Genomic DNA, 21,320 nt, shown 5'->3' on the forward strand with positions numbered 1-21,320 from the left:
ATATAAGTGGATAGCATTAGATGAACAGCCTATGTCACTGATGAATAAAAGGAAGAGAGTTAGTGACAGGACAGAGCCCTGAGGAACACCACTTTTGATAGATCTTGGAGAAGAACAATGGCCGTCTAGAACGACCAGAAAGCAAGCTGTACATGAAGGCACAGATAGGATAGAAACTGTAAGAGGGCAGTTTGGAAATTAAAGATTTATGCCAGACTCGATCAAAATCACTTGAGATGTCAAGTGCAATTGCAAAGCTTTCGCCAAAGTCCCAAAAGGAAGATGACCAGGAGTCTGAAAGGAAGGTAAGATCGCCAGTGGAGCGTCCTTGACGTAACCCATACTGACGACCAGAAAGGTTGTGATAGGAAAGATGCTTTAAAATTTTTCCCTTTAGAATTGAAAACTTCTGAGACACAGGATGTTAAAGCAATAGGACGATAGTTAGAGGGTTGGGAATGTTCACCCTTCTTTGGGACTGGTTGAACGAGAGCACTCTTCCAGCAAGATGGAAAGGTACAAGATGATAGACAAATACAAAAGAGTTTACCTAGGCAGAGTGTAAGCACAGAAGAACAGTTCTTGAGGACAACATGAGGGATTCCATCAGGCCCATATGCGTTGTTAGTACTGAGGCCTGTGATGGCAGAAAATACATCAGTTGAAGAAATTTCAATGTGGGGGAAGTGATGGAGGAACAGCACCGGAATCGTCCAAGGTGGAATTGGAGGAGAAGGTTTGAGCAAAGAGATCTGCTTTATGACTAGAAGAAATAGCTACAGAACCCTCAGAGTAGAAAAGAGAAGGGAAGGATGATGAGGTAAAGTTGTTAGAAAGGTTTTTGGCAAGTTGCGAGAAGGAGCGGGAAGAATTCAAGTTGGAGAGTTGAGAGCATTAACTACAGATGAAATTATTTTTAGCAGAGCGAAGAGCAGACTTAGCACGATTCCGGGTAAAAGTATAAAAGAGTTGTGATTCAGGAGTGGGTTGGCTCTGGTACTTTTATAGGCCTTCTCCTTGTTGTGTACAAATGTGATTAAACCAAGACTTTCTTGCATTAGTCAAAGGATATGAAAAGGGAATGTATGCTTCCATGCCCGAGATAATAACCACCGTAATGCACAAGGTACACTCAGATGGCTCCCGGCCATGGAAGCAATAATCATTCCATGGAAAATCAAAGAAGTTCTGCCTGAGGGCCTCGCAATCCGCAGCTCCAAAGTGACACAGTCGACGTTTCTTTGGAGTGTCCACAGGCCGTACCGGAGCGATAGGACAGGTTAAGGTAATAAGGTTGTGATCAGAGGAGCCCAATGGGGAGGAAAGATTAACAGTGTAAGCAGAAGGATTAGTTGTAAGGAAGAGGTCAAGTGTGTTGGAGCTCTCCAAGGCGGGCAGGGATACGGGTAGGGTGTTGTATCAGCTGCTCTAGGTTATTAAGGATAGAAAATATATTTTTTTTTGTTATGCAAAGAACAAGGAACCAAAGGCTGAGCCTGCTTGAACGTTCCTTCCAAGAGAGAGGAAAAAAATGCAAAAGAGAGCCAAATTCAAGATCTTTTCATTTCAGGATGCCTGGACACACTGCGTTTGAAAGACTGGAGATCATAAGAAGTAGGAAATACAGACAGAGTGAGACAGTTCCAGAGTTGACCTGTTGCATGAATGAAGGACTGGGAGTAACGGTTAGCTTTGGCATTAGAGAGTTGGACAGAAAAGGGATGAGAGTTTGTTGCTAGACGGGTGTTACTTGCCCGTCGTAGAGGTGGAGGGGTTGCAAGCAGACAGTTCAGAGGAGCAGTGACCATTGAAGTAGCGATAGTAAAGAGATATAGAGGCAACAGTGAGGTGAAGAGACAGAGGTTGAAGGGAGCCAGTAAGGGGAGGAGAGTTAATGAGATGAAAAGCCTTTGACTCCACCCTATTGAGAAGAGTTGTATAGGGGAGCCTCCCCACACATGAGAGTTGTACTCTACACAGAGGCGAATAAAATCCGTGTATAAAGTCAACAACTGTGCAGGGGTAAAGAAGGAATGGAGTCGGCTTAGCACGCCTAATCTCTTGGAAGCAGATTTTACCAGAGATGCAATATGAGCTTTCCAATATAAGTCCCGTGTGAATGAAACTCACCATGTTCAAGGATGATGCAGGATTGAGCTGGATATTATTAAACATTAGTGGGTACTCATGTGGAAGAATTAGTCGGGTTGATAGATTTAAAAACTGAGTCTTTGATGCATTGAAAACATAAAGATTATTTTTACCCCAGTCAGAAATACGAGCCAAGTCAGACATTAGGTGTACCATAGCCTCATCCCTTTGTTGAAGTAACTGCCGAGATGGACTTTGCGGGAACCGAATGGAAAAGTGAAGGGTGGAATCATCAGCGTATGAGTGGATAGGATTTAATGTACAGCTTAAAAGATCTTTGATGAATATAAGGAAGAGAGTTGGTAATAGGACAGAGCCCTGAGGAACACCACTGTTGATAGACCTAGGAGATGAACGATGGCCGTCTACAACAGCAGCTATAGAACGACCAGAAAGGAAGCTGGAGATGAAGGCACAGATAGAAGGATAGAAACCGTAAGAGGGCAATTTGGAAATTAAAGATTTATTCCAGACTCAATCGACAGCCTTTGAGATGTCAAGTGCAGTGGCAATGCTTTCCCCAAAGTCCCGAAAGGAGGATGACCAGGAGTCTGAAAGGTAGGTGAGAAGATCGCCAGTGGAGCGTCCCTGACGGAATCCATACTGACGACCAGAAAGAAGATTGTGATAGAAAAGATGCTTTAAAAATTTTCTATTAAGAATCGACTCGAAACTTTTGAGACACAGGATGTTAAAGCAATTGGACGATAGTTAGAGGGTTGGGCATGGTCACCCTTCTTTGAGACTGGCTGAACGAGAGCAAACTTCCAGCAAGAAGGAAAGCTACAAGTAGACAGACAAAGGCAAATGAGTTTACCAAGGCAGGGTGTAAGAACAGAAGCACAGTTCTTGAGGACAACAGGAGGGACTCCATCAGGCCCATTATGCCTTGTTAATACTGAGGCCTGTGATGGCAGACAATATATCAGCTGAAGAAATGTTAATGTCAGTCATGAGGAAGAGGGGGCAAGTGACGGAGGAACAGCACCGGAATTGTCTAAGGTGGTTATTGGAGGAAAAATCTGAGCTAACAGATCTGCTTCATCAGCAGAAGAAATAGCTACAGAGCCATCAGAGTAGAAAAGAGAAGGGAAGGATGATGAGGTAAAGTTGTTAGAAAGGTTTTTGGGAAGGTGCCCGAAGGAGCGGGAAAAATTCAGGTTGGAGAGTTGAGAGTATTTAGTATGGACGAAATTATTTTTAGCAGAGCGAAGAACAGACTTAGCATGATTCCAGGCAGAAGCATAAAAAAAATGTGATTCAGGAGTGGGTTCGCTCTGGTACCTTTTATAGGCCCTCTCCTTGTTGCGGACAGCATTCGAACAAGCATGATTAAACCAAGGCTTTCTTGCATTTGTCAAAGGATGTGGGAAAGGAATGAATGCTTCCATGCCTGAGAGAATAACCTCCATAATGCGTAAGGCACACTCAGATGGCTCCCCGCCATGGAAGCAATAATCATTCCAGGGAAAATCAATGAAGTACTGCCTGAGGGCCTGGCAATCCGCAGTTCCAAAGTGCCACAGACGACGTCTCTTTGGAGGGTTCACAGGCCGTACCGGAGTGATAGGACATGTTTAGGTAACAAGGTTATGATCAGAGGAGCCCAACGGAGAGAAAAGATTAACAGTGTAAGCAGAAGGATTGGTTGTAATGAAGCGGTCAAGTATATTGGAGCTCTCTTCAAGGAGGTCAGGGATACGGGTATAGGGTGCTGTACAAGCTGCTCTAAGTCATTTAAGATAGAAAAGATGAAGGCTTGTTCACCAGGTGGATCAGTGAAAGGAGAGGAGAGCCAAAGGTGGTGGTTAACACTGAAATCTCCTAGAATGGAGATTTCAGAGATAGGTGAAATGGATAAAATGTGTTCCATCGTAGAAGTAAGAGAGCCGAAGAATTTTTGATAGTCAGTAGAATTAGGAGATAAGTAAACAGCGCAGATATATTCAGTCGGAGAATGACAAGACAGCCGAGGCCTGTGAGTAGAGAATTGATAAGAATCAACTTCAGGAACGCGAGAGCAAGATAGATCGTTGCGTACATATACGCAATATCCACCTTTGGCTTTAAAATGAGTTTAAAGTAGGAGGATACAGAAAAGGGTTTACTGTCAGTTGCCTCAGGCAGCTGAAGAAAGAGAAGGTGAGGTTTAGAGGAGGAGAGGTAGTGCTCAACAGAGCGAAAGTTTGAGGAAGGCCGCAAGTGTTGCAGAAATGAAGAAGAGTGAGTCAGAAGTGTCTGAAGGGTAACTGCCATCCTGTTTTTAGAGGTTAATTTTAATGCATTTTCTGTATACCTGAGAAGGAGCCTTAACTAATTTCTGCTCCGTTGATGGCCGGGTGTAGGAAGATAGGACGATTGATCTATCTAAATACCAAGGAGACTTTTTCGTTTCTCATAGATAAGGCTCAGTGAATGACATGTAACCTCGACCTGTTACTCAAGTTGTGGGAGTGGCCTTGCTCTTTCAGATGAAAACATATTCGTTATGATGCTTTAAATTGTAAGGGAAAAAATGACGAAAATAAAACCACAAATTAAACATTATTTTGATTAAGAAGCCGTTATGGATAACGGAATATAGAAATCGATACTTCTCTGGCTTGTGCCTTGTATATACCTGATGACACTTAGAGGCTTAAGAGATAAGGAAAAATCATTCAAAGCTGGTGTGGATTGTCAGTGTTGTGGCTCCGAGCTCCCTTGAATGTGAACCGGGTGAACTGCAGGCTCAGGTTACCCTCCTTCACCATCCTCATTTCGGGGGATGGGAAGGAAATTGAGGGTAACTTGTATGTCTGCTGGTTGGTTATATCGATGCCAACACTTGTTTATCTCACAATAAATATAGAGGGCGGGCTTGACGAGACAGCAAAAGGCTTATGGGAAAATACAGGGTGGTCTATACGTTATACCCCTCTTCCAATCCACCGGGCGATTTCTCGCGTGATGCAGGAACATCTGTCACTATTATTAGTGTCTACATCAATAATTAATTTCCTGCTGTCACTACTTCTGCCACGCCGATACCAGGAGACTGAGCCCGCAAAATATAAGTTATCTCCAGGTGAGTATCTATTGATGGGCTGTTTGCAGACCAGTAAGCACACAGTGTATGAATACGTAGTTGGTTTGATTGTTCATGGCATGTGTCTTACCCACTAAGAGCATGGACGGAATGCGTGATGACACACAAAATAAAAAGTGAACTTGGCAAGGCAGAGAGAGCACAGAAAGGGTACATAATGAGGTTGTGAGAAGGTTACTGTTTTATAAGTATTTACGAAGTGGGTGGTTTTTGAGGGCATGCGTTCGACTAACGGACAGCATTGAGGAACGCCGTGACGAGACAGCCGGAGCATAGAAAGGGGACATAATGACAATGACGTTAAATAAAGGCCTACAGAATGTTCGCTGCTGTTGTGGGCATGCGACTAACTCACTCAGACAACAGACAGAGGCTGGGATGAGACAGCCAGAAAGAAAAGGTTAGCGTGACTAGTCAGCAAATGCATAAGTAGGCATGACCAGGCAGAGAGAGAGTGGCTGAAGTTTTACTCGATTCCTTCATTGCATTCAAGTCTTTTGTAGCTTAATTCTTTCTGTCAACAAATAATTTACTCGGCCTACGAAAGCAACTTATTAGTAAAAACGTCAATAAAATTTGTGTCTAACACTTCCATCTTGAACATTCTTTCTTAAGCTGAAGAAAAACTTTTGAATATAGCAAGACGAATATGAAAAGGACGTCACCGTGTTGAAGGTGTTAAAATGTCTCCAAAATAGAGCACTTGTGGTACCGTAATTTTCTTAACACTAAGTAAAGTCGCTGAAGATTAGAAAGTGCCTCCAATATAGGCCGTGTGTGTCACGTGCATTTTTTTGAATAAAATAATATTGTTGAAAGTAAAAAAGTGCCTCCAATGTGGGTTATGTATGGTGAAGGCATTCTTTCAAATAAAGTTACGTTGGAGAAGGTAAAATTATTTTTAAAATGCCTCCAAAGAGTGTAATGTGTTGCTTTTGTTTTTGTGCCTTCAGGGTCATCCGAAACGTCAACCCGGTGGACTGTAGGCTCATGTTGTTCTGAAGTACACCCTTCTCCTTTTGGGGAACAAGGAAGAAGTTAGGGGACGTTTGTATTAAAGGGCAGTGGATCCGTCTGGCCATTTCGGTGCTGTCATGTGAAGGCGTTCCTCTTCAGCACCAGGCCAGGTCTGCTGAAAGAACAATACCCACTGAGAGTGTAGAAGGCAGGAGTGACGAATATGCCCAGCAAGAACCGCAACACCAGGACGGCCGAGTAGCTTCCAGCACCGGCGATGGATGAGGAGAAGATAAGGAATAAGCATAATGACGCCACCAAGACCTTCTTTCGCCCGTACCTGCAAAATAAACACTGGCATTAGTTCGGCGGTACACACACACACACACACACACACACACACACACACACACAGAAGCATTTAATCGGCCATACTAATAATGCAAATATTACCATTAGTACGAGCATACCCGCAACACGAACATTGTCATTAGTTTGGCCGTACCTGCAACACAAATACTCCATTAGTTCGCTCGTACCTGTAGCACAAACACTCATTAGTTCTGCCGTACCTTTAAAAAAAAATCAATAACAGTTTTCCGGTGCTTTCAGCATACTATCATTAGTATCTTCTACTGCCCTCCTATTACCGTACCAGACAGAGTGAGACAGAGTAGGTCAGGAGAGAACAAGAGTTAGACAAGGAGAGAGCGATAGGGAGTAGGAGAGTAACAGTAAAGTAGGAGGACAGCAGCTAACATTAACTGCTACAAACCATAGGCTACACAGGTCAAGCAAAGCTCTTAACTTTTATTCAAGTAACAGTCTCACAATAAACTCCATCGACCCAAATCTGCCTGTTTAATCATTCCACTTAAAATACGAAGAGAATAACGGAACAGAGAAGGCCTACACTATCTCCTACACACCTCACCATTACTCTCTCCCAGCGACTCTCCTCCCATCGACGATTTAACCAGATAACCTTCTCTATAGAATTACACCCTTCGGCTATGTCTACTTACATTGGTGGCCAATGGTACAAACGAACCAACTATGTTCACTTACATTGGTGACCAGCGGTAAGAACGAACCAACTACGTTCAGTTACACTGATAGTACCGGGTCACTTACATTGGTGGCTTGCGGTGAAAGCAGTAAACTACGACAAATTATGCCTTACGAGTTTATACAACTTTCATCAATATTAGTTTATACTGTACTTCCGATATACGCAGCAGACTACTCTCCTGAACCGCTACAACGGTAAACTACGATAAACTACGTTCACTGAGACTGATGGGGAGCGGTATACGAAGCTGATTAACATCTAAATCAGCAATCAAAAAAAAAAAAAAACACGTCTAATGAGTTTATATGCAACTTCGCTCATAATTGCTCTTAACCTCCTCAACCACAACTCCAAGATTTAAGAGAAACAATAGCAACGATAAAACTACGTCTATCAAGAATTCTACAAGCCTACATGTTAATCTCATCAAGTAACGAAATTCAAACATACAAGCAATAAACAAAGTGAGAAAGGAGGACGTGCATCTGTACCGGTACTGTGCTAATAGTGTTGACCCAGCATGGTGATGTATCAACACATCTGACTCCATTCCTCCCTCCTCCAACCTCCACCATCCTCCACCACGACCTTCACCTTCTCCAGCACTACCACATCATCTTCTTCACCTCGACTACCGGAGTGAGACAGCAACTCAGCAGTGCCATCATTTGTTAAGAGCAGCATAACACGCCAACCACACACACACCACAAAGCCAGTCAGAGACAGGACGTGTGTGCTGGGCAATCCCCAGGTCCTGTCCTCCCCACTTACTGTTTTTTAATCAGCCTATACACCACTGACCGGGCTAATGTATGGCCCGGCCTGCACTATATGTGCAGGGAATTTTCAACAACAACAACAACAACGCCAACCAGTTCAAGTGTCTGACAACGCCATCCTGCCATCCTGCACCTGCCTGTCTGCCTGCCTGCCAGTCTGCCTACCCCCCACAGTGACGACATCGAGCGCTGACGCAGTCATACCAGGACCCTGACCTACCTCAGTGAAATTCTACCAATACTTTTCAGCCAACATCACTATCAGCAGCAGCAGCTGCAGTATCCTAACCAGTATTCCCACCACAGTTAATATCAGCGTGTCGAACATTTACTATATTAGTTTAATAGTACTACTTCATTTATATACTACCATACGTATATACGCAGTGATAGACAATATATATCCTTACATGGACATATAATACATAAATATGAAAATCTATTAAAACCAGAAAGTTAAAATATAAGTACACTTGTATCCTTCATATTTCAGTGACAAGGAAAATCAAGTGAAAATGCCCATCACAAATGGAGCTAGCAACAGTATGCAATACTCAACCAAATACATTAGTACTTGCAACCCATACCTAAAAATGAATTTAACAATGAGTAAACATATCACGTTAACTTCACAACCTTTGGAGGACGATAGTGTAAAGTGATGTGTGGTACAAAAGAAATTAAGTGAATAATGTACAGTACATATTGTAAATATTATTTGTATAATTTTATATAAAATAACAAAATATCTATCTATCTATCTATATACCTAGGCTGCTTCCCCCAAGGAAAGGGAGGTAGCCGAGACAGGACGACACACTCCCAATTTACTCATCCACTCAAACACAGTCATTCGCATCTTAGCCCCAAAGGGGAGAAGGGACAGATCCTCACTGCACAACACTGCACAAGGTCAGCTGTGCAGTGCAATAAGTGACATCCGCAGCTGGGCCCGACAGCGGAGCTGCTTTACCCCTACCACATCATAATCGACCCATCCCCTTACCCGCACTTGACCTGATCAGCTGAGCAGACCAAATGCGGGAGAATATCTCCTCAGGGCTGTGTCATCATTTATTCATTCACAGTTTCTCTCCATTTATTTCTGTCACGCACAGCCACTCTTCCTTGCTCAATAGACATCCTTCTCACATCCAACGCTCTATTCACACTGTCCATCCATCCTGTTAGTGGTCTCCCTCTCAGCCTTACACCTCTCACATCAGATCTAGTTATCTTTTTCACCAATCACTCATCATCCACTCCCTCCATATGCCCAAGCCATCACAACACTCTGCTCAACTCAATCAGCCATCTCCCGAACAACTCCAGTTCTCCTTCGCACTTCATCATTTCTCACTCGATCCATACGCGTCACTCCACACATACTCCTCAGACACCTCATCTCCACTACATTCAAACTTTTCCTCTCTACTACACCCATATTGCATATTTCAAAATATGGGTTACATAACTGTAATGTCATCTTAATTCAAACTGTGCAACACAATTAAGCCAAACCACCCATGGTGCCTCACGTAGACTGTGCAACGTAATTAAGCCAGTACACCCATGGTGTCTCATATAAACTGTGCAACGTCTATCTATCTGTCTATTGCCAAACCCCTTAATCCCTTACATGGGGTGGCCACAAACAAATCGCCTTCACGTCTCCCTGTCCCGCGCCATTTCACTGCCCTGCTTCCAATTCATACACACCCACTCTCATAAACCTCACCACTCCATCCCTCCATCTCATCCTTCGCCTTCCCCTCCCTCTTTCCCACTCCACCTCGTTCACATACACTCTTCTCGTCAGTCTTTCACTCTCCATCCTCTCAACATGGCCAAACCACCTCTCTGTGTTTCTCCTAACACTTCCTATCAAATCCACATCCACACCACAACGCTCCTTCACATCCTCATTCGTCACTCAGTCTCTCCATGTGACTCCACAGGCTCCTCTCAAATAACTCATTTCCACTGCACTTATTTTTAACTTGTGTCCCTCCGACAACGTCCAAGCTTTCCTTCCATACATTAGAGTTGGTATCACAATATTGTCATGTAATAACTTTTTCACTTCCATGCTCACTTCCCTGTTTCTTATCACTGCCTTCAAGGAACCAGCAACCTTTCTTCTTTGTTGTACCCTTTCAAGCACTTCACCCTCCAAACTTCCATCCTTACTCATCACACTACCCAGCTACTTATATGTACTCACATTTTCCATTTCCTCATCATCCAACCTCACTGTACAGTACATTCGCTGACTTCACTTCTCTCAAAGACCATAACTTTACTCTTCCCTACATTCACCTTTAGATTCCGTTTCTTACACACTTTCCGAAGCACATACACCAAGCCTTGCAGCTTCCCTTGGTCTTCACTTAACAACACAGTATCATCTGCATACAACAATACAGGGAGCTTCCAAACACTGCCCTTACTCATTAGTGTCACTCCAACATCCACTGCCGCACCTTGTATCTCTTTTATAACCCCATCCATATACAGACTGAACAACCATGGAGACATGACACATCCCTGTTTCAATCCAACCTTCAAATAGAAAAACTCAGTTCACTATCCACACGCACTGCAGCCTTAGAACCCTCCTACATTTTCTTCACAGCATTCAACATCTTCCCATCTACTCCATATATCCTTAATACTTTCCACAATCCTTGTCTATCCACTCTGTCATATGCTTTCTCCAAATCCATGAAGCCCTCAACGTAATTAAGCCATTACGCCCATGGAGTCTCACGTAATCTGTGCAACATAATCAAGCCAATACATCCATGGTGTCTCAAATAAATAAGTACATCAAATATGGCTGATTCATGATATAATTGTATTGCTACGATTGTATAAATTATATACATGTGTATCAGTTATATAGCTACAATGACCACACTTGTGATTCCTGCAATTATATTTCAGTTGTTACAGTTATGTAACTACAAAAGATAGCATTACTACAATTATGTTACAGTTGCAACAATTATGCAGCTACAATTTTATGGCCAACACAGTTATGTAACTGTTGTATTAACAAGATGTAACCACAATTTTTTGGCCAACACAATTATGTAACAGTTGCATTAACAAGATGTAACCACAATTTTTTGGCCAACACAATTATGTAACAGTCGCATTAACAAGATGTAACTACAGTTTTATGGCAAACACAATTATGTAACAGTTGCATTAACACAATGTTATGTTACAGTCACACTTGAGTATCAGTTGCATTTACACTATGTAACTACAATAGCATTAACACGATGTAACTGCAATTATGATACAATATTTATACAATTATGTTATTTTTACAGTATTATGTTTCACTTAAATTGCTTACAAGTTTATTGCAATTTGTATATAATGTGTATTAATATATTATGACCATATTTACTGTCGTTGATACGATAGTGGGCGTGACCGAACGATATGTAGGCATAATACTGTATAACACAATTATGTAACTACAGTATTTTTTTTTTACGTGTCCGACTTTGGGCAAAGGATTCAGGGCCCATTTCTCGGGGGCAGTGACCTATCCCAAGGCCCAGTAGTCCTCCTACACCTCCACATGTCACCACTTCGGCGTTAACACCCACCATCCATATTGAATACATGCTAGAGCTGTCTCATACAGGATTGGTGTATTGGTATTAGCGGGGGTACTTTTTCGACATGTCGGCGAGTCGTCTGATAGACAAGGAAAGTCTGCTTTTAGGACATTCAAATCCTGAAACTGTTCCCTGCCCCAGCTGGGATTCGATCCAGGGTCCATTAGGACCGCAGGCCGCCTCTCTACCGATTCACTATATAGCTATATGTAACAATATGTAAAACATGTAGTTATGTCTGAGTTCTCCAGGAAGTTACGGAACACCTCCCGTTGCCTATTCGAATCAATGATGTCAAACACCTCTGATCATGTGTCGGAAACGTGACAAGACACACACACGCACAAGCGTACGCACACGTGCCCTCACACGCTTTAGCCGGAAGCAAGAGGGGTATATACTGTAAGTCCGATATCACATGTAGGAGAGTTAGGAGAAGACAGAGTCAGACAGTGGTAGACAGAGTAGGACAGGAGAGAACATGAGTTAGACAAGGAGAGAGCGATAGGGAGTAGGAGAGTGAAAGTAGGAGGACAGCAGCTAGCATAAACTGCTACTAATCATAGGTTACACGGGTCACGCAAAGCTCTTAACATTTATTCAAGTAACAGTCTCACATAAACTCCATCGACCCAAATCTGCCTGTTTCATCATCCCACTTATAATACGAAGAGAATAACGGAACAGAGAAGGCCTACACTATCTCCTACACACCTCACCATTACTCTCTCCTAGCGACTCTCCTCCCATCGACGATTTAACCAGATAACCTTTTCTATAGAATTACACCCCTCGGGTACGTCTACTTACATGACAACATGAGATAGAAAACGTAGCTAGCCTGGGAAAATCAAATCACCTAAGAGGTTAAGAATGGCATCGTGGAATGTGGATAATTTGAAGAGTAAAGCGAACTAGGGAAGTGGTGGAGACGATGAGAAGTTGGTGGATGTCGGATGCATGCAGTAAGTCAGGCACTGGGGAGAGTCAGCTGGAATTATTGCCGGGAGGGACAGTAGGTATGTGTTATTTTCACAGGGAATAATATTATTGATGGATATGGTGGTGTGGACGTGCTCACTGATGAGAAAAGGGTGGAATGTGTCATGAATGTAATGAGAATGAATGAAAGGATTATGGCATTGAAAATGTTTGGTAAACCCATGATTCCAGTTATATCGTCGTATGTTCGACAGGTTGGTTTGGATGATGCAGAAAAAGACATATTCTCGGATGACTTGATACATGTGGTTGGTGGAATGGAGAATAAGATTGTAGTTTTGGAAGGGGGCTTAAAGCTCATGGATATGAAAGGTTACATGAGGGATGGGGGATGAACAAATGGTTTGAATGTGGAAGGAGAAAGGATACCGGATTTGGGGAAAGCAATGAACATGACAGTGTGCGTCAAGCATTATAGGAAGAAAGGGAGTAGGTTGATTACAAATGAGTCTAGGGGAAAGAGTGGCCAGAATGACTATTTCCTGGTCAGGAGGGCTGGTAAGAGGGTGGTATGGGGCGTTAAAGTTATAGTGAGCGAAGAGTGAGTGCAGCGACACAAATTACTGATACATATGACATAGTTTTTAAGGTGAGGGTTGTGAAGAAGAGGATCTGTGCTTGCAGGAGAAAAATATATAAGTTAAAATAAAAAAGCAGAAAGGGATCTCTTCTACAGCAAGATGATTAGATCTGTGGCTGAGCAAGGGGCAGTTGACAGTGTTACGTGTTGAACACTACAGAGCAGACAAGAACAATGTACTGAAAGTTGCTGATTCAGTCTGTGGTTGGACAAGGAGCCTTCAAAAACATGGTGGTGGGATGAGTGTGTACAAGCCGCAGGTAACGAGAAAAGGAAACTTTTTCTGGAATGGTAACGTGTGGTAACAGAGACGAATACTTGCCTGCCAAGCATAGTGCTAGATAGAAGGTATACACGGCCAAATCTGAGTCTGAGACTTACTGAATAACCTAAATAGAATTGAAGAGTATAATGGTATTTAAGGTGGCAAATCAAATGAAAATTGAAAAGAGGGGTATCATAAAAGAGCCGTGGTTGAAGAATGATGAAGGTAAAGTAGTGGTGGAAATTAATGATACTGAAGACTCCAGGAGAGAGCATTATAACCGGTTGCAGAATGAGGAGTCTCCCTAGAACAGGGAAGGTTTGCGGTCAGTAGATCCAGTTGATGGCCCTTGGCTTTTGATTGATGCTGCTGCTGTTAGCAGGGCAATAGGCAGGATGCAATTGCTGTGTCTGAGGCCACTGTTGGCAGGCTGAAGGCCTCAGGAGATACAGGAGTAGGTTTAGTTACTGATTTGATAAATACGGTTGTATACCAGCGAGTCGTCCCACATGACTGGCTGTAAAGTGTCACTGTAAATGTGTACACAGGAAAGGGTGATGCCAAGGAAAGAAGGATAAAATCATTTGAGCCAGATTGTAGCCATGTGCACTCTTGGAGAGTGAAATGGGGTAATGAAACCCGCCCAGCTGGACTCGACTATTTATTCGTCATACCTGGAATTGCAATATTACTCTCTCAGTATGCTATAATGGCATCACTCGTCATTGTTACAACACTTGGTCATATACATAATTACAATTTACCAAAGTTTACTTCGTATACACATATCGCTGTAATTCTTGTCCTTACTTTCCTACATTTATAATCGGGTTATGTCGCGACATCAACCACGTGCAGATCAATACGCATTCTTAAAAGTATACAAGGGCAACTCACTTGTGGCGGGTCCAATTTTCGTCTTACACTATCAGTGTGTGAGTAGGGATGTGAAGTAACAACACTAGTCTCTCACGGGCGCAATATTCTCACAGCAAGAACACCTTCATAGGACTGTCATGGAGTCATACATTGCGCTTGAACTCCACCCTTTTGGAGTCTCCATCTAGTAAATCCACGGGATCGACGTCACCTCGTCCCTCACTCATCCCGAACTACCCACACACTGCCCCCACCCTCGCCCATAGCGTCTATTCTAAGGCCTGGTGTTCATTAATGCCAGGCTAATGGATGTTTTTCTTACGCGACTGAAAACACCGTGTAAGCATCCTTGTGCCTCTCTCTCTCTCTCTCTCTCTCTCTCTCTCTCTCTTTCTTTACCACGTTCGATGCGGTAAGACTTCCCCCATTGGTCGGTTACAACCAATACCATATACACTTTCACTCGCCGCTCCATTCCAGCAAACACAGCTTGTTTGCAGGGAAGGTTAGGGTTTTGCGTGCGGTCGTCCTGACCTTGACATGCCTCACCACACCATAATCACTGGGATTCACCTCTACCAGTCTTCCCAGAACCCAGTGATTACAGAGTATATTAAAATCTGTCACCAATACCAGGTTCCCCACTTGGAAATTATGCAACCGCTTGAACTGCATCTAGCATTGTAGTAAGAATGGTAAGTACACCTTCAACCATTTCTTCCAGAGCTGGTCCACTATGAACTGTGCATGCTTCCAACTCTTCTGGTAGATGTCCCCTACAGTCTCTTCGACCTTACCTCCTAATGGGCAGTGGGATACCGTCTTAGGTCGCAGAATATGCAGTGGAGTAAGCGCTTCGAGGTCACTGACGACATTGGAGGTCGGGGTGATGGGCCTTCCATTGACTATCTCCTCAGCTTCACAGAAGAATGTGTGGAGTCACTCATCGTCCACAACTTGCGCACCTACTATCGCTAGCAAGACCTTCCTGACTGTCCGGATCTGTCGCTCCCAGACACCGCCTATGTGTGATGCATGTGGTGGGATGAACTCCCACTCAATTCCCTTCCTCAACAGTGCATTGTTGACCTTGTCATTCTTCTCCCAGCTGAGAGCTGCAGCCTGGAGCTCCTTATTTGCTCTAATCATCTTTGTTCCATTGTTGGAACGAATGAGCTCTGGAGCACCCTTCCTTGCCAAGAAGCATGTTACTGCATTGAGGAAAGAATCAGCGTCTAGTCCATCAAGAATCTCCAGGTGTATGGCTCTTGAGTTCAGACAAGTGAACAGACAACCCCACCGCTTCACCCGCTTCCTACCCTGCTTTCCGATGAATGGTCCAAAGCAGTCCACTCCAGTATGTGTGAACAGTGCCTTCACCATGCATACCCTGTCGACAGAGAGGTTAGCTTGTCTTTGCAATGACTCCTTCCAATTGACTCAGCGACAAATGAAACACCCCTTTAACACCCAGTCAATCAGCCTTCTTCCCTTGGGCACCCAGAACTCCTGGCGCATTACCGTTAGTGTATGTTCTCTTCCTGAGTGCCCAGCCTTATTCTCATGGGTTTCTCTTACACTCCATGACATGGTGCTCCCATGGCAACAGCATGGGGTATTTACTGTCCATCGTCATTGGAGCTCTCTCCAACCGTCCACCAGCACAGAGGAGTCTGTCCTCCCCCAGGTGCGGCTCCAGCGGGAACAGTGGGCTCATTTTCCTAAGCGCACCCCGTTCCTTCAGGTCCTTTATCTTGGATTCATAATATTCCTGTTGTACACAACCCAGTACTGCCACTTGAGACGCGCGGAGCTCACTCACCCTCAGTCTTGATTTGTCAACTTGCTTTGGTCCTCCCATTTGCCTCGAGTAAAAAAACTTCTAATCCATGAAACTCCCTGCACCAGTCTGTGCCAAGATGAGTGTCTGGACCACAATCTCACCAGTGGGTCTCCTCCTTGCTCAGCCCCCATTGCCATAGTTGTAGCATCGCCCTTTATTTCTGGGTCCGTCCCTAGGTCGAGTATAAGTCAGAGCTCTTGTGGTTAGTGACTGTTCTCTTGCTGGAGAAAGTCTGGCCCTTCAATCCATCTACACCCTCTGTTCAGTTCGTAGCAACTCAGTCCTCGGGTCGCGTCATCTGCTGGGTTCAGCATTGAACCCACGTGCCTCCACTGGGTCACTTCTGATTGTTTGTGTATGGCTGCCACTCGATTGGCTTCGAACGTGTGAAACCGCCTCTGTGTTACTTATAAACTGTAGTACTATCACACTGTCTGTCCAGAAGACGGACCCTCCTGCGTCGACCAACAGCTCGTGCCTTAATGTCTCGCCAACCTTGACAGCCAACACAGCAACACATAACTCCAGACGGGGTATAGTCAGCTGTTTTAGCGGGGCCAGCTTGGCCTTTCCATAGACAAAGGCACAGTGAACATCTCCGGTCCCATCTGAGATCCTTTAGGTATGATACTACTCCATACGCCACTTGCAAAGCATCACAGAAGTGATGTAATTGAAATGACGTTCCCCTTGCACCTCTCGAGTCATAGCACCGTGGTATCCTGAAATCTGTGAGGTGAGTTAATTCTACCAGCCACCATCGCCACCATACCTCATTGCTGTCAGATATAGCCTCATCTCACCCTTTCTTCCTCTTGCATTCCTCTTGGAAGATGACCTTGGCCCAAATGAGGAATGGTGTTAGGAATCCAAGTGGATCATATACTGAGCTGATTACACGCAAAAGGTCCCTCCTTGTAAGTGACCCCCTTTGCTCAAAGTGTTTGATGACCACTGCCATTTGATCCTTCTCTAGGTCCCACCATACTCCAAGTGCTAGTTCCGCAGAAAGAGGCTTGCATTCTATGTCGATCTTCTTTACTCCCTTATGCCTCTCTGATTCGGGAATGGATTCAAGTACTTCCTTACTGCTGCTCACCCACTTGGTGAGTCTGAAGCCGCCCAGCGAGCTGATGTGTTGCAGTTGTTCTGCCAATCTTATTCCTTTGTCAGCAGACTGCATTGAGATAAGCAGGTCGTCCACATAAAAATTCCGCTGGGCATCCACCATGTCATCAGGACATACATCTCGTATTAAAAGTATGCAAGGCACATGACGGACTCCAGACTCCACCGAAAAGGTGTACCATCATCCGGTATGTCAAGGGTGTGCGCTGTACATCCCCTTCTGGCCACCAAAGAAATTGTAGGGCATCCCTGTGTTCTGGAGCTACCTTGACCTGGTGAAACATAGCCTCTATGTCCTCCATGAGAGCCACTGGTCCTTGGCAAAACCGGAGGAGTACCCCCAGCAATTTGTTGTTTAGGTCAGGCCCTTGTAGCACCTGGCTCTTTAAAGACACCGCTCCACATTCTGCTGCACAGTTGAATATGATGCGCACCTTTCCGGCCTTATTTGGGTTTAACACTGGATGGTGTGGCAGATACCAGGTCACGTGAGGCCTTGCGTGAAGTTCATTATGCGGCACTGATTCGGCCTAGCCTTTATCTAGCAGCAGCTGCATCTCTTCTGCATAGTGCTGGCATAAGGGCGGGTCTCTGAGCAGTCTCTTCTTCAGGCCCTCTAACCTTCTCAGTGCAATTAAGTTGTTGTCTGGGAGCTTGGGTGGATTTCGTCTGAATGGTATAGGGAGTTGGTAGTGCCGCATCACCTTTGTTGCCGTGCCTGACCACAATTTCATCACCCTATTGTCTTCAATGGATAGGCCATCTCCCTTCTTCAAGTAACTTGCATCCAGTTCCCAAAATCGTCGCACTTGCTCCTCCAATTGTGTTTCCTGGGAATTGTAGTCGACTACAGCCACACATCCTACCTCATCTGGTCTGTCTTCCACCTCAGCACGAGGTCGTACAGGTCCGCTGACAGTCCATCCCAGTGGCGTCCTTATTGCAAAGGGTCCTCCACTGCTCTCTGCCCTGACCTGCAAAGGCGTCAATACTTGCTGAGCATCAAGACCAATCAGTAGCTGCACCTCACCTTTGTACATGTTCGGTGGCTCTATTCTGGCCAAATGACTCCATCGTGCCAAGTCCTGTACATAGGCTACTGAATCCTTAAGCATTGCATGGAGTCACTGAGTGACAATCACCCTATGCAGCGATATCTTCCAGTTTGGCTTACAGGAATGCCCGCTGCTAACTACTAAGTCTATCTCCTCAGTTTGCTGCACTGACACCTGAGTTACAGTGTCTAGTGTTACCCATACGGTTCTCTGTGGTGTCCCCAGCCTGCTTGCCAACTGGGTTGTACAGAAGGTGTTGTTCAAATGCACGAAGGAACTCCCAATACTCCCTCTGGCTATTCCCTTCGAAGGTTGGTAGTTGAGTCTGTGGCAACCTCATGGCGGCAATCAATTCCTTCAAGCCAGAAGCTATCACCTCCGTGTTCATAAGGGTAGCACGTATCAGTTCTTCCGTTCCTGATCTAGTCAGTTTCAGATTCCCTGACCTCTGCCACTCTGGCTTGTGTCTGCTAACTGTTGACTCTTCTTGATGTAGAGTCATGGCCTCTTGCATCTGTTCCTGCTTCCCCCGCTGGGTTTCCCTAGTCTCCCACATTTGTTTGTCTCCCGTGCCATCACTACATCTTGGCCTATTTGCCGGTCCTTCGTGTACCACTACAGTCTCTGGCTGCACCTGCGACCTCAAGCTCATCTCATTCGTCCCGTCCATTCCCATCAAGTTCTCCAACGTGTCAAGCATTCATGGATCACCTTGTTCTGTTCTTGCAGGGTTTGCAGAGTCGGTATGAGGACTCTCATGCGTATGTTCTCACTTGCCTCAGCCAGTCTGCCTTCAACTGCCGACCACTTCTCTAAGCATTCTTGCATCCCAGATTCGGCCCTCTTCTCCTCTCTTTGTTTCATCATCGTCCCTGCAGCCTCCGTCTCGTACTCCTCTCCCCCCATTGCTTCCCTGGCCTCCTCAAGTATCCTTTGAGCTGTTCCATGGGTTACATTCTGCCCGTCATGTTCCGCACGTTCCTTTCCTTCTGGGTTGTCCATGCCGATATGTTCCGCCTGGTATGTTCTGTTTAGGTTCGGCCTGGTATTTTAGGTTAGGTTTCCCCTGTTATGTATACGTTGGGTTCCGTCCGGTATGTTCAAGTTGGGTTCCTCCCGGTCTGTTAGGTTGGGTTCCTCCCGGTATGTTAAGTTGGGTTCCACTCGGTATGTTAGGTTGAGTTCCACCCGGTATGTTAGGGTGAGTTCCACCCGGTATGTTAGGGTGGGTTCCGCCCGGTATGTTAGGGTGGGTTCCGCCCGGTATGTTCAGGTTCCGCCCCCCCCTCTCCCCCTCTTTTTTTTTTTTTTTTTACTCTCTTAGTCACACTCTCATTCATGCAGCGTTTATCCCATCACACCCCAAACAGCCAGACAGCGAGCACTGAGCTTAGCCTTTAAAGTACTGTACAGTGGCACACCAGAACCTTCTCTATGACAGCCCAGTATCAATCACAACTCTTAATATCCAAGGTGCACTAATTAGTTTTAATTCACAACCTTATAGCATATAAGCGATGTCACGATTTCAATACCGATCTCCTGAATATTACACTCACATTTCTCACATGTAATGTGTCACGATTTAACATTGTCTGGCACGGGCGATAAACTCCTACCCCAGCACGTAAAGTACTTTTTTCACAATGCACCAGACACACAGGAGATAAACTCCTACCCCAGGACGTAAACTAACATATTTTCTTCACAATGCACCAGACGTAACGTATCAGCTCCTGCCTTTCATTCGCCTGAGCAAAGTTGTTTATCAACACTTGCAGTCCTGTGGAGTCCATCCACTCACAACCCAAGACGTCCTGAGTGGCTGTGTCGCCGATCGTAGGAAGGCCACCTCCGTAGACTTTAACACCGCCAGCGGTGTCGTAGGTCGTGGTTGGGCCTGCCCCGCCCACCAACGGACCCCAACTATGACTGTAGCCGCCTGCACTCTTGGAGAGTGAAACGGGGTAATGAAACCCACCCAACTGGACTCGACTATTTATTCGGTCATACCTGGAATTGCAATTTTACTCTCTCAGTATGCTATAAAGGTATCACTAGTCATTGTTACAACACTTGGTCATACACACAATTACAATTTACCAAAGTTTACTTCGAATACACATATCGCTTTAATTCTCGTCCCTACTTTCCTACATTTATAATCGGGTTATTTCGTGACATCAACCACGTGCAGATCAATAAGCATTCTTAAAATATACAAGGGCAACTCACTTGTGGCGGGTCCAATTTTCGTCTTACAGTATCAGTGTGTGAGTAGGGATGTGAAGTACACAACACTAGTCCCTCACGGGCGTAATATTCTCACAGCAATAACACCTTCACAGGACGGTCGTGGAGTCGCACATCGCGCTTGAACTCCACCTTTTTGGAGTCTCCATCTAGTAAATCCACGGGATCGACGTCACCTCGTCCCTCACTCGTCCTCGACTACCCACACACTGCCCCCACCCTCGCCCATAGCGTCTATTCTAAGGCCTGGTGTTCATTAATTAATGCCAGGCTAATGGATGTTATTCGTAGGCGACCGAAAACACCGCGTAAGCATCCTTGTGCCTCTCTCTCTCTCTCTCTCTCTCTCTCTCTCTCTCTCTCTCTCTCTCTCTCTCTCTCTCTCTCTCTCTCTCTTTACGGCGTTAGATGCGGTAAGACAGACATTGAAGGTAATTGAGAGAGTACTAGCAGGTATGATCAGAGAAAGGGAGAATATTGATGAAATGCAATTCGGGCTTATGCCAGAGAAAGGGACCACTGATGCCACATTCATTGTCCAATAGCTTCAGAAAAAATATATAGGAGAGAAAATAGATCTGTACTTTGTTCTTGTTGTTTTGGAGACGGCCTTTGGCAGAGTCCCTAGA

At 44.8% G+C, this 21,320-nt stretch overlaps 2 protein-coding genes across 2 annotated transcripts; both read right to left on the reverse strand.

Annotated features, from left to right (window-relative positions):
• Positions 1-15,351: 15,351 nt before the first annotated feature.
• Positions 15,352-15,795, reverse strand: LOC145418150 (uncharacterized). Its single transcript, XM_080286671.1, has one exon. It carries the CDS (start codon positions 15,793-15,795, stop codon positions 15,352-15,354), a length of 444 nt encoding a protein of 147 aa, XP_080142797.1.
• A 2,118-nt stretch (positions 15,796-17,913) lies between these two features.
• Positions 17,914-18,423, reverse strand: LOC145418151 (uncharacterized). The gene has a single exon (XM_080286672.1). It carries the CDS (start codon positions 18,421-18,423, stop codon positions 17,914-17,916), a length of 510 nt encoding a protein of 169 aa, XP_080142798.1.
• Positions 18,424-21,320: the final 2,897 nt, after the last annotated feature.

The sequence above is a fragment of the Coenobita brevimanus genome, chromosome 112, assembly GCF_032717465.1.
Source record: "Coenobita brevimanus isolate Jiangsu-jjx chromosome 112, ASM3271746v2, whole genome shotgun sequence".
Classification (NCBI taxonomy): domain Eukaryota; kingdom Metazoa; phylum Arthropoda; class Malacostraca; order Decapoda; family Coenobitidae; genus Coenobita; species Coenobita brevimanus.

Bases quoted from the DNA above. Each gene is read 5' to 3' on its own strand.
- LOC145418150 (XM_080286671.1), bottom strand. From the start codon at position 15,795: ATGGTGAAGGCACTGTTCACACATACTGGAGTGGACTGCTTTGGACCA.
- LOC145418151 (XM_080286672.1), bottom strand. From the start codon at position 18,423: ATGTACAAAGGTGAGGTGCAGCTACTGATTGGTCTTGATGCTCAGCAA.